Source organism: Priapulus caudatus, unplaced genomic scaffold (genome assembly GCF_000485595.1).
Source record: "Priapulus caudatus unplaced genomic scaffold, Priapulus_caudatus-5.0.1 Scaffold152, whole genome shotgun sequence".
NCBI lineage: Eukaryota > Metazoa > Priapulida > Priapulimorpha > Priapulimorphida > Priapulidae > Priapulus > Priapulus caudatus.
This window is the reverse complement of record NW_014577213.1, coordinates 57949-70156: the sequence shown is the minus strand read 5'-3', so window position 1 is coordinate 70156 and position 12208 is coordinate 57949. Positions and strand designations below refer to the sequence as shown.

The 12208-nt window shown below is 46.1% G+C and overlaps 2 protein-coding genes across 4 annotated transcripts in view; one reads left to right on the top strand and one right to left on the bottom strand.

Annotated features, from left to right (window-relative positions):
- Positions 1-4933, top strand: part of LOC106806294 (cAMP-dependent protein kinase catalytic subunit-like) — a 71595-nt gene extending 66662 nt beyond the window's left edge. For all 3 annotated transcript variants that reach the window (XM_014808181.1, XM_014808180.1, XM_014808179.1), the window contains one exon: positions 1624-4933. In XM_014808181.1, the coding sequence (XP_014663667.1) occupies positions 1624-1749 (126 nt within the window). In that variant the 3' untranslated portion in view covers positions 1750-4933. The remainder of the gene's footprint in view (positions 1-1623) is intronic.
- Positions 4934-9692: 4759 nt separating this feature from the next.
- Positions 9693-12208, bottom strand: part of LOC106806298 (sushi, von Willebrand factor type A, EGF and pentraxin domain-containing protein 1-like) — a 7548-nt gene continuing 5032 nt past the window's right edge. The window contains exons 7-9 of the mRNA XM_014808186.1: positions 11609-11800; positions 10940-11042; positions 9693-10586 (exon numbers count right to left, since the gene is read on the bottom strand). Coding sequence (XP_014663672.1) covers positions 10526-10586; positions 10940-11042; positions 11609-11800 — 356 coding nt within the window. The 3' untranslated portion in view covers positions 9693-10525. The remainder of the gene's footprint in view (positions 10587-10939; positions 11043-11608; positions 11801-12208) is intronic.

Genomic DNA, 12208 nt, shown 5'->3' with positions numbered 1-12208 from the left:
CTGGCTTATTGCTGGCTCTAGTTCTATAGCCCGCGTATACAGTGACTGCCGCAGGGCTATAGAACATCTTGAACTAGATTTCGCAGCTGCACCAGCTCCTCAAAGTTCTCACAAAAAATCGCTCTCAAAACGCAAAATGATCGGGCTTTTTAACACTTATCTATCTACGTGGACATCTTACCTATCTTTTTGAACACTTTCCACAACTTTACACCATGTATTTATGCATTTATTCCTCAAAGTGCTACTAGCACTACTTGCGTTTCGTGTTTTGAATTGCTGTTGTGTACACGCGTGACATCACCCAAAATGTAATAGGCTGCATTATAGCTGCCCATGTGTTTTGTCTACATTTCGGGTGACGTCACGCGTGTACACAACAGCAATTCAAAACGAAACACAATTAGTGCTAGCACTTTGAGGAATAAATGCATAAATACCCCGGGGGGGTCACTATATATGCCGGTATTACTCCATGTGCGTTCTCACTAAAAATAATAGGCCCCCTAGTGCGAACTGCACATTGGAAAACCCTACCCCCTATTGCAGACACAATTGAAGAATACCACCTTATAGCTATTGCATACACAATGAAAATATCCCACCCCCTGTTGCATACACAACGAAAGAGTTCTACCCGGACCCCTACCCCCTATTGCGAGGTCTTGCAGACAAGTGGAGGGCAAAGAGTGGAGGGAATGGAGGGGGACCGTGAGGGGGGCCTACTGCGGGCGCGGTGCTTGACTTGATCCCGAGGGCTTATTGCGGGATTAGCTTTGTAAAGGGGGGCCTATTTGCTCCCGCGCGGGCCCGCTTTAGAAGTTGAAAAACACCCCCCTAACCCGCAAAATTTGGAACGCACATGGGGTAATACCGGCATATATAGTGACCTCCCCCCCACCCCCGGGATAAATACATGGTGTAAAGTTGTGGCAAGTGTTCAAAAAGATAGGTAAGATGTCCACGTAGATAGATAAGTGTTAAAAAGTCCGATCATTTTGCGTTTTGAGAGCGATTTTTTGTGAGAACTTTGAGGAGCTGGTGCAGCTGCGAAATCTAGTTCAAGATGTTCTATAGCCCTGCGGCAGTCACTGTACGCGGGCTATAGTACTAGAGCTAGCTTATTGCTACCTATTAGCTGTGACTAACTCTTATTGCACGATTTTTTTTCCCGTTTTATTTCCTTTTCTGTCAATATTAATCCACTAGATGTCAGCACCATTAGTTCCAAGGATTACCAGTGCCAGTGACACCCGGCAGTTCATCAAATATAGTGAGGATCCAACTCTATTCAACATTAAGCGTAGGAATCTGGAGTCTACTCTCTTTGCTGATTTCTAAACTAACCCGAACTAGATGTTACTTCCATCTCCATAAGGTTTCTTTTTATTCTATGTGTTTCGTTTATTTCACACTATGCATGTGTATCTAGCACGTTCTATATTTATTTATTCTTGTTTATTATTGATTTAACAGTTTTTCATCTGTCCTCTTGTCATCTCTTTTCTGTCCGCTAATCTTCGTCTAATCTTTACCGACTAATCGCTGCGTGAACCGGCACTCTCTTGCTCCCTGACTGCGCATTAAACGCTCTTGTGTTTCTCGTGCGCGACGCACGCGTAGGTCGAGGCGCCGTTCATTCCAAAGTGCAAGGGTGCCGGAGACTCGAGCAACTTTGATGATTACGAGGAAGAGCCACTGCGAATCTCGACAACGGAGAAATGCGTCAAGGAGTTTGCCGACTTCTAGCAAGAATGCGTCGGCGACAGCAGGGGAGCGGCGCGCGGGGGGTCGGGGCCGCCATGACACCACCAGCGGACACACCACCATGAGCATCCCCCTAGCCTGCGGACGCGTGCACGGGAACACGTCAGCCGATGTCTACCCACCAGCGTGTCTGCGTACCGGTGTCTGCGGACGCTAGGGCAGGGTGACGTGCCGACCATCTAGTGTGAATGCATGAGCACCCTGGCTGGGGAGGGGGTGCGCGTGGCGAGGCGTTGGGCGGGGGGGCACACGCCGTCTGCTTAACCGCGAGGGCTGGACGAACAGTCGTCGTTGTTGTAGAGGTTGTTATATATTGACAAACGCACCCGCGCGCTATGCACATACGCGTGGTCGCTTCACGGCATGGTGGGTCGTCCGTCGGTGGGGCTGCACGGATGCGCGTAGTTGTAATAGACTAATAATAGCTATTTTAATACACACCTGCATATACCTGCATCGTTAGTGCAGACTCTGTTGTTAGCGAATGAGTTTAATTCTAGTGGCACTCGCGTCGCTCGAGCTTTGAGCGTGATTTGGCGCTGGCGGCTGAGAGTGATTTGTAGACATCGACGCTGGCTGTTGGTTTACGATCGATCGATCTCGTAACGTCGCGATTGTTATGTGCGGGCAGTTTTGCCGATCGCGATTCGACTGTTTCGCGTAGGTGTTTGGTGTTGCGCTGCTGCACACGTCGGTAAACATTTGACATGTCTCGCACATTTTGTGTTGCGGGTCGTTGGCCAGATCGTGTCTGCAGATAATAATAATAGGGATGGTAATGTTAATAATAATCATGGTGAGTATAACCCGCAACGTTGTACATAGTGTAAGGGTGGCAAGACAGGAGGTTATTGGGGACGCGTTCGGCTAGCTACGGTTAATTTAAATTTGTATCCTGATGCTCATCTACATATACGTATATGTATATAGGTGTGTGTGTGTGTGCGTGCGTGCGTGCGTGTGTGTGAGAGAATGTGTGCGTGTGCGCGCGTGCGTGCGTATATGTGTATTGTCATGCGTGGTTAGTTGTGCCATGTTTTGCTCTGCTGGTCTATCACATGCCTCTGTCACATGTGTCAACACGTACTGCTTCTATGATGTCAGCTGAAAAGGTCTCACGGAATGCTTACATCAAGCACCAATCTAATCAAACACAACCAATGTCCCCTCAGCTGCATATATATATATTATATGCATATAGATATATACGTATATATATATATACGCACCTGCGTCCGCATTGTTGACACGTTGCCATTGGCAACACTAAGGTAATCTGCGGCATACATGTATGGATCGATCACTAACGTAAATGCGCATGCGCAGTCAGTGTGGTTCGGACATGCACGGCTGGCTCTACAGATCGGCGGTGGTGGAGGTGTGGGGGTGGGGGTGGTGTGTAACGGTTATTTTCGGGTTGCGGGGTAGGGCCATTTTAATTATCAAGAAACCGATAATTATCAGATATATTTTTATGTGGTTCGACGGCAACCGGGACGCGGGAAAACCAAAATCACAATTTTAATTGACTAGTAACTGGGAAATGACACGTTTGTTACCTGATACATTGGGTATGAACGCTTTACGTGTATTTGCCCTTGACGTTCGCTGTCCACCCTCCTAATAGTGTCTCTTGTCATAGCGGTTTTAGCTTTTCTCGTTGATGCGTCTCGAAATCTATAACAGTCGTTATCGGTCAGAATTTTATCGTTGTTGTTGCGGTTGCCGTCGTCGTCGTCGTCATCGTCGTCTTGTTGTTTTTGTTTTTGTTGTTGTTATTGTTGTACAGATAGATTTTCATTCGCGGGGCGACACCAGCTCCGGTTAGATTTATGTTCTCGCACATTAAATAGTCGCAGGCGCACAGCGTAGAGCGTAGATCTACGAATTATAACGTAGTGATCATACCCACTGCTAATATCACGACGTGCGTGCGTGAATACGTGTGTGTGTGTGCGTGCTGTTGGCAGGCTGCTCCGTATTTTTCACACTCGTCTTTGTTGGAGTTGGCATATTCGATTCCTCGGTGTGGCACACTTTTTCTAGTTGAATATATCCCACAGGTGGCGTTAGTGTCGGCGAAATCGTAAAATCACCGCGCTGTGCCGCGTATGAGCACAGGCTTATGCGGCGTTCACACAGTGCCGATTATGGCTCCCGTTTGAGATCAGACAGCGCTATGACACGAAAAGTGAAAAAGTCGGATTACTATCCTCAATGATCTTGAATGTCCTATCATTGTTTGAACGCAGTCGTATACGTTCGTAACAGAGTCCTACGGATCGGGAATGGTCTGGAGAGGTCGGCCAAGCACTCCCGACAGTTAGGTGCGTCCCGTAACATTCGGGAAACTCAGCCGATTTTGTCTAGTCGGATTAAAATGGTGACTATGTCGTGACAGATTCTGCTGTCTCGGATCAAAATCGTAACAATGTCCTGTGTTGTCTGGCCGGTGTCCTGTGGATCGTGATGAACGGGCATGATCTGGAGAAATCCATCGATCATTGTCATCGTCTTCCGTCAGCGTCGGTTCACTGTTGGGTCACTGTCTGATCTTTGTCGGATCGCATTCGGGAGAATCGGGACGCTGTCGGGACAGATTTGGTCGTTTTTTACTATGCGAAAGATACAAATCGGATCATAATCGGATTGAGAACTGGAGAATCGGGACGAATTCGGCTGGAAACGGCTGAATCGGGACGCTTCCTGAACAATATCTGATTGCTGTCGTGATTAAATAAATGTTTTTACAAATTTTTAATAAAGTTTGAATTTCCCTACACGAATCACAGGATCTTGATCAGACTTTTGACAAATTTTAATCGAGAATGGTCCTATCAAGGACGGCAGTAAAAATCCTGAATGTGTGACTGGTGCCTTAACGCGCCCAGCGTATGATAGTCGCTGATAGCCCAACAAAAAGTACATTGTATCACTCTATGATAGCACGTGCACGCGAAAGGGTTCTGTGTTAGTGCGGACGGGGGCGCCACTGTGCCGTCTTGCGTCTTCTTTGTCAGAAGGTGTCGCTGTTGCTGGCGGTGCGCGCGCAGCACTACCGCAACTGCGTCTGAACCGGTACTGAGCGAGCGTTTTATTTATAGAGGAGATATATCTCTATGCTCAAGCCAAAAAATTTCATGAAATTTCCAGCACCTAATTATGTTACCACACAAATTTTGAATTTTTAGCTCATCTGACGAAGTCAGATGCAGCTTGTAGAATCGCATGCATCGTCCGTGCGTGCGTGCGTTCGTCAACAGTTGGGCACAAATCTAAACGGCTCGACGTACGGATTCGAAAGTCGGGACGTGGGGGGTAATCCGAAAACGAGTTGGGATGTCGAAGCAGGGGGTCAAAGGTCAACATCTTTCTAAGATGGCCCACCTGTAAGAAAGAAGGGGAACATTCAATATAATATACTTACGGTTAGGAGAGCTACTCCCAGGGTTATGGAACTGGCCACGTCAATTGCTCTACCCACGACCGGCACAAATCCCATAAAATGCGCTTCCGGCACCTAGGCTCCGAGCTGGATAGCACTCGCGGTGTGCATAGCAGGTCATATCCTAGCGCGGAAAAAGACATTCACTTGTTCGAAATTGGAAGGTCGACAGCGTCAAAGCGTCAATGCCGCCGCCACCATGCGGCCACCGCATTTTCACGACATTTTTCTGAGGACATGGTCTGGGCTCGACGGAGCGCAATCTCGCTCGAAAACATTTTGTTTCAGCGGTGAACCTACCATTCTTTATTGGCTTTATTGAAAGACCATGAATATTATGCTGACTTTTCGCTGACATTGCGAAGAGTAAGTGTCTGAGTAACTTTTTGACCTAAAAGAGGCATGGAGGCTTAAACATGGATTTGCTGGTTACTGTTAGAAAAGAATTTGACTCGCCCGGCCGTTTGCCTAGTAGAATCTATAACATCGGCGCTGGATCGGCTGATGAGGCTACAATGCTCACCAGGTTGAAATTTCAAAAGGCATAAATTTAGGTTGAAGCAAGCGTTTATGCCTTCCTTAAATCGCGATAATTATCTATTGGCCATTCGTTTTACTTTCAGCTGTGCTTACATTGCAACTTATTGCCACTGCTCAGTGCATGCTCGGTCTGGTGATAGTACTGGTCGTAGTTTTTGCCTGCCATAATTAGTTACAGCCGTGGGCATCTTCTTCACTATTTCAGCGCGTAGGCCTTTGCCAGTATGTGTACAATGGTGATGAGTGCAGCTTACCTTTATTCTGCCTCTTCAACATAGTTGTTGCCCAGCTACGTACGGATGAGCATCCATCTTTAATCTATAAGACACTTAAACTGTACGCTGCCATCTCGTCGGCAACTTTCATAAAGATTCCCAACAGGAACATATCTCCTAATCGAGAACGCGCTTCCTGCGGATACCATCCACTGTCGCCTTCGCACTGCTTTCGGCGCGTATTGTGAACACATTTTTGGACTAACAGGGTTTTACTAGAATCCACCACTCCACCAGCAGAGTCAACCACAGATAGACGTGAGCATGGATTAGCTGCTCTCGCCACTGCCGGCACTTGTTGTTAGTAAGGTGGCCTTACGTGAAGCGCCGCATTTGCACGGTGACGTTGGCCACCACAACGTACCTGCCTAACCTTGCTCACATTTCGATCGTTCCGTCGTCGGTTCGTCGTCCTGTCGTGGCGTCGGGTCGGAGTCGTCTGTTCGCGTGCGGCGCGGGAGGAGCGGAGTGAATGAGCGGACTGTGTTGGGCTCATATCGCGAGGAGAGCGAGTGGGCTGGGGCAGACACGTCGTGCTCGCCGCTGCCGAACGCGCGCGCGCGATGCGCATGACCGAGCGCCCGGCCCCCCCCCCCCCACATGCGATTTACTTCGGTAGTCTCCGTCAAGCTCTCCGATTGACGTGCTCATCCGTGATCGCGGTGCGCGAAACTCAGCGCGATATAACTAAGTGGTATTAATGTGTATTTAGATATCAGTAGGCCCTATAGTGATGGAGCATTTTGCCAGTAGTGTAATGAGAAGCGAACGTCACTGGAGACGGGGTTTTAATGATGATAACGATGATGATGATATTGCTGTGTTTTTTATACGCGCTTATGGCATAAACTGCGAATTCTGACGCTGCGTTCTCCGCGTGGCGGCGTGCGTGCGTGGAATCATGGCAATAGTAAGCGCGGTTGAGCCTCTGCGTACGGTGTGCATCAGGAGTGGCGAAGAACGTGTGCGTGCCCGTGCGGTGCGTGCGTGCTCCTGCGTTGTGTTCTCCGCCGTCGCACGGTTGTTTACGCTCGCTTCAAGCTGGCAAAAGCTTGCTTATTGATTGCTTCTAGGTTGTTGTTGTTGTTTATTCTTTGGGGAGGGGGGGTATTGGCAAAGTTAACACCCATTATTTCCCTGGCACGCAAAACAGCGATGCTAAATGATGATGTTTGGTAATTCTCGCGCAGCTTTCTGTTTTGCATTATAGGCGTGTGATTTACGCAACGATGTATTTGAGGCTGGGGCTAGCTGTCATTGCATGTACGAGCTTCCTCATCCACCTTCTGCGTGTTCCCCATGACTTGATTGCATATTTTTGCATGCAAAGTGTGATCAAAAATGTGCTAGTGTTAAATTTTAGACGGGAATAAACGATTTTATTTGACAATATCGGACGTGTTTCAATTATTGAGTTATGTTAGTTACTTAAAGTAATTAAATGGTGTAATTATTAATCTCAATAGAATACCTGCTCACCCAACATCTCGCTCACACATCACACATAAGCGTATACTCTTGCTAACCTTCTTCATTCATCCATTCGTCTATCCACCCATCCGTCTACTCGTCCATCCACCCATCCATCCATCTACTCGTCCATTCATCCATTCGTCTCTCCACCCATCCGTCTACTCGTCCATCCACCCATCCATCCATCTACTCGTCCATTCATCCATTCGTCTATCCACCCATCCGTCTACTCGTCCATCCACCCATCCAGCCATCCATCCATCCATCCATCCATCCATCCATCCACCCATCCATCCGTCCATCCATCCACCCATCTATCCATCCATCCATCCATCCATCCATCCATCCATCCACCCATCCATCCGTCCATCCATCCATCCATCTATCCACCCATCCATCCATACATCCATCCATCCATCCATCCATCCATCCATCCATCCATCCATCCATCCATCCATCCATCCATCCATCCATCCATCCATCCGCTGATGATCAACTTTCAGCAGCATGCAGAGTTGCAGACTTTTTATCAGGATCACAAAACGTTGGTGACGGAAAGTGCAGTCGTAGCTGCTGATGTGGATCAAAGAAAATGGTAAGAGACGTTTGTAGGTTCAGATGAACGAGACTGTGTCCAACAGGGCAGAGCTGCGTCAAATCGCCGCACTGTACAAGCGACTCCACGTAGTACTTATAAGTAACCCGCGAGAGCGCAGTTTATGTTCGCACGCCACGCGTTCTGCGGACGTTCTCAAGGTCAGTGCGAGAGACGACAGATAGGGTTTCTTAAAGACTTACTGACCTCGAGATACGCGCTGACCTCAGTCGTAGCCAGTGGTGTTCGCTTATTGCCCGATTGAGTATTCTGTGTCTAAACTCCGATTTATTGCCCGTCTTGCCCGTGCTACTATGATGTCGCATCGCATGTTGTGCTCTGTACAGGGGTATTATGCCTCCTTATCAAGGTGTCTGTCATCACTGTGGCCATAGTGAGACGATGCGTGATGAAATGGCGCGTGTGCAAGATTCGTGTATGGAGAGCAAGATTGTCAGGTCTATAGACTTAGATCTAGATAAAGGTCATTCGGATTGGTTGTGCACAGGACCTCATAAGCCTACGACGAGTATTCTTCATAGTCGAAGGAACTGTAACGACGATGGAGAGAGTCTATAACGTTGACCATATAGATCATTGCCGCGGGTTGCAGTAGGAAATGTTTCTATTCTACAATTAACTGGAAACGAGAAATCCCGCATGGAACGACAGAAACAAAAATCACTGCGCTAGAATGGAATGCAATGGAATTCAGCAAATCCAAAAATCTACGCACCGTGGGAAATTCTGAAACAGATGGGGATGCGGCGATTTCTTCATGTTCTGATGTAGACTTCCGCCGTTCCACTACTGAATGCGGCGGGTGCGACATTGCAAGTCGTGGCAAGTAGGCATTTTATCTTACTCCTGATTTTATTATAGGTAGGCTTAGTATTTTCATATATATGTTGTTGCGTATTTAGATCTTAGCTGAAGTCGTTGGTCGAATTTAATCACCGATATTTGCTAGGGAAGCGCTAGCTGTTTTTAACCGTTTTAATGATCTATAATGATAAACGTTATGTGATGTGCGAATCTATCTATCCATCCATCCATTCGTCCGTCCGTCCATCTGTTCGTCTTACCATCTATCCATCCATTCATCCATTCATCCATCCATCCATCCATCCATCCATCCATCCATCCATCCATCCAACCATCTATGCATCCATGCATCCATGCATGCATCCATCTATTTAACCGTCCATCCATCCATCTATCCATCCGCCCGTCCGTCCTTCCTTCTTTCCATCCATCCATCCATCCGTCCATCTCTCCGTCTATCCGTCCGTCCGTCCGTCCGTCGTCCGTCCGTCCGTCCTTCCAACGAACCATCTTTCAAGAAATTAACGAATCAATCCGGTCATCACACAACCCCCAAAATGGAATGAATTTATCGAACTGGCTTCATGAAACTATCGAACATGCCAAAAAATAAAATACCGACACAAAGGTAGACTACGTGGGTAGAACGCTCTACTACATCCCTGTCCCTGTGACGCATTACGCACACATGTTGAGCCACTACGCGGTGGCCACAGTAAAGCACGGGGAAATCCACAAAAGCAAAAAGATAAAACGCAAGAATCCGCACCTATTCTTCGAGCTATTTTACTGTACGGTACTACCGACGTGAGTCGATGAGAGGTGCAGCTTGGGTCCAGCAAACATGTTGGTCTAGAGCCAAGACATGTGCAAAAAGACATGATATGTGTTACCTACCATTGCATACACAAAAACAGTCGAACTAAGCAAGCGCTTGTGTACTTTCAAACGACGAAAAACTGGGAAATAATTGAATCCCCTACGAACGCATGAAACGAAAATGCGCTGACGCATTTAATAGTACTGCTATACTGCATTACAGTTATAGTAAATTCTTTTTTATTAAGGAATTTTTAATCCGTCTTTATTTATACTATTTCCTTAAATAGGCACGCCATGAAAACTGAATAAACATATACATATGCATTTAAAATAAACACAAATTATGGACTCATTTCGCAAGATCTAATGCTATAACTGATTATTAATTTGATATATAAATTCCCGCTTTGATGGTACAACTACTTTATAGATACGCATACATAATTATATTGCTAAATTAGAAATATACGCGCTATTATATATATATATTTCACGAAAAGTGGAATAGAGCACCAATGCTAGGTATACACGAAGTAGTATATTACGACGGTTTTAGAAAAATGCCATTCCTCTGGGAGAAGTGGCCCACTCGCACGCGCAGGCACACACTCGCGCAAGCACACACACATTTACACGCACACGCACACGCACGCAATGCACGCAAACCTCCGCACACGCACGACAAGCTCATGCACGCTCGCGCGCGCATATACACGATTTTTTTACTAGAGTTTATATATTTATAAGAATTACACAGAAACCTTCCGCCTCTAAACTATATATCTATTTAGCTTCCATATACCGTTGCTGTTCTTCCTTTGCCATGTAGTATTGAGCTTCCGTCCTACATAAAAACAAAACCAAATAATCGGAAGTAAGATAATAACCAAAGTATGTATTGTATTTTATACAGTTATGTTTGTATAGTTATATATAATCAATAGCTAACAATACATTATGTACAATAATGCATTATCAGCTCCTGATATAATGCAGTTTGCTTCTGCAGTACAGGTTGTGTAGATTTGCAATATCATCATTTCCAATATCACCACTTAGCAAAATGAACGTTTTTAACTTTCACTAAGTAATGGCTTTTATATTTTATTAGATAGCTAAATAGCTATAGAAATTTATGCATAAACTTCAATTATCAGCCAAGTATTTATATGATACATCATATGTTATGTGACTCACATCTCAATGCTTCGGCAATCCTGCGAGATTTTCCCACTAGGGCACATGCATGTGTTCGGAGCAATACAGTGTCCGCCATTCTTACAATTGGGGTCGCAGATAGCTGCAAGCGGTCACGAATATGTTCAGATTTGTATCATACAGCATACTAATTTATATTAGTTAGTTAAATAAATTACCGTAAGATATATACAATTTTTACATGTAGGCCTATTACCGCAAGGCGTAATCTTAGCTAGCGTTGGGGGGGGGGGAGTTGCCCATCAGAGAAATATAGATACTATCAGGAGTACATGAATTAGAAAACCACTATTTAATGTAGTCCTGATACACTCTTAAATTGTACTATTAAATTGTCACCGACTAATGGTCACATTCAACCGACCCCAGAACGCAAAACGCGCGCGCTTGACTCTGTATGCCTCTCCTGACAAAATTAGTTAGCTACGTCCATGAACAGTATCACGCGAAAATTAAGAACCCGTTATAAGCAAGCACAGCAGGCCGTGTACCGAGAAATACACGACTAGTGATATGAAGATTGATGAAGATTTCCTGAAGGCAGATCGAAAATTTCGAAAATAAGTTAATTTCTTGGATAAATGTGAATTCATAGTTTCAACGAAATCCAATGAACTTATTTCATTCATTACGACTAGTGATACCTACCCTGCTGACACCTGGCGCCCGTCCAGCCAAGAGAGCACGAGCACTTGAACGGTGCAATACAGGTTCCGCCGTGCATGCATGGGAAGATGCACATCGCCTGCTCGCAGCTCTGTCCGTGGAAGCCAGGCGGGCAGAGGCACTGATTCTTGCGGATGCACACACCACCATTACGGCAGCCGGCAGCGCAGTGGGCTACAACATAGCGCATATGCATCTAAATCTGCGCGTTTCAGCACTTGGTCACAATCTATCAATATAACTAGATGAATGCGAGGGATCACGGTCCCCAATGTTGAGAACCAGGTTTTGTCAACCTGTATCGTACTAACGACTGCTCTTCATTCTTCGTCGTTATCGGCTAGGGGTGGGGGAGGAGCAATGATAAACTTGGCCAGAGAGTAACGCGATAGCTGTGCAGAGAATAAAGGCTCAGACCCCAGCAAGCTTCAGTGACCTGTTCATTAAGCAATGCTATAAGTATATATAACACAAAATGGGAGAATGCTCGTTGCGGAGGGTATTGTTTTTGGCTCGTGTGTGTGTGTGTGTGTGTGTGTGTGTGTGTGTGTGTGTGTGTGTGTGTGTGTGTGTGTGTGTGTG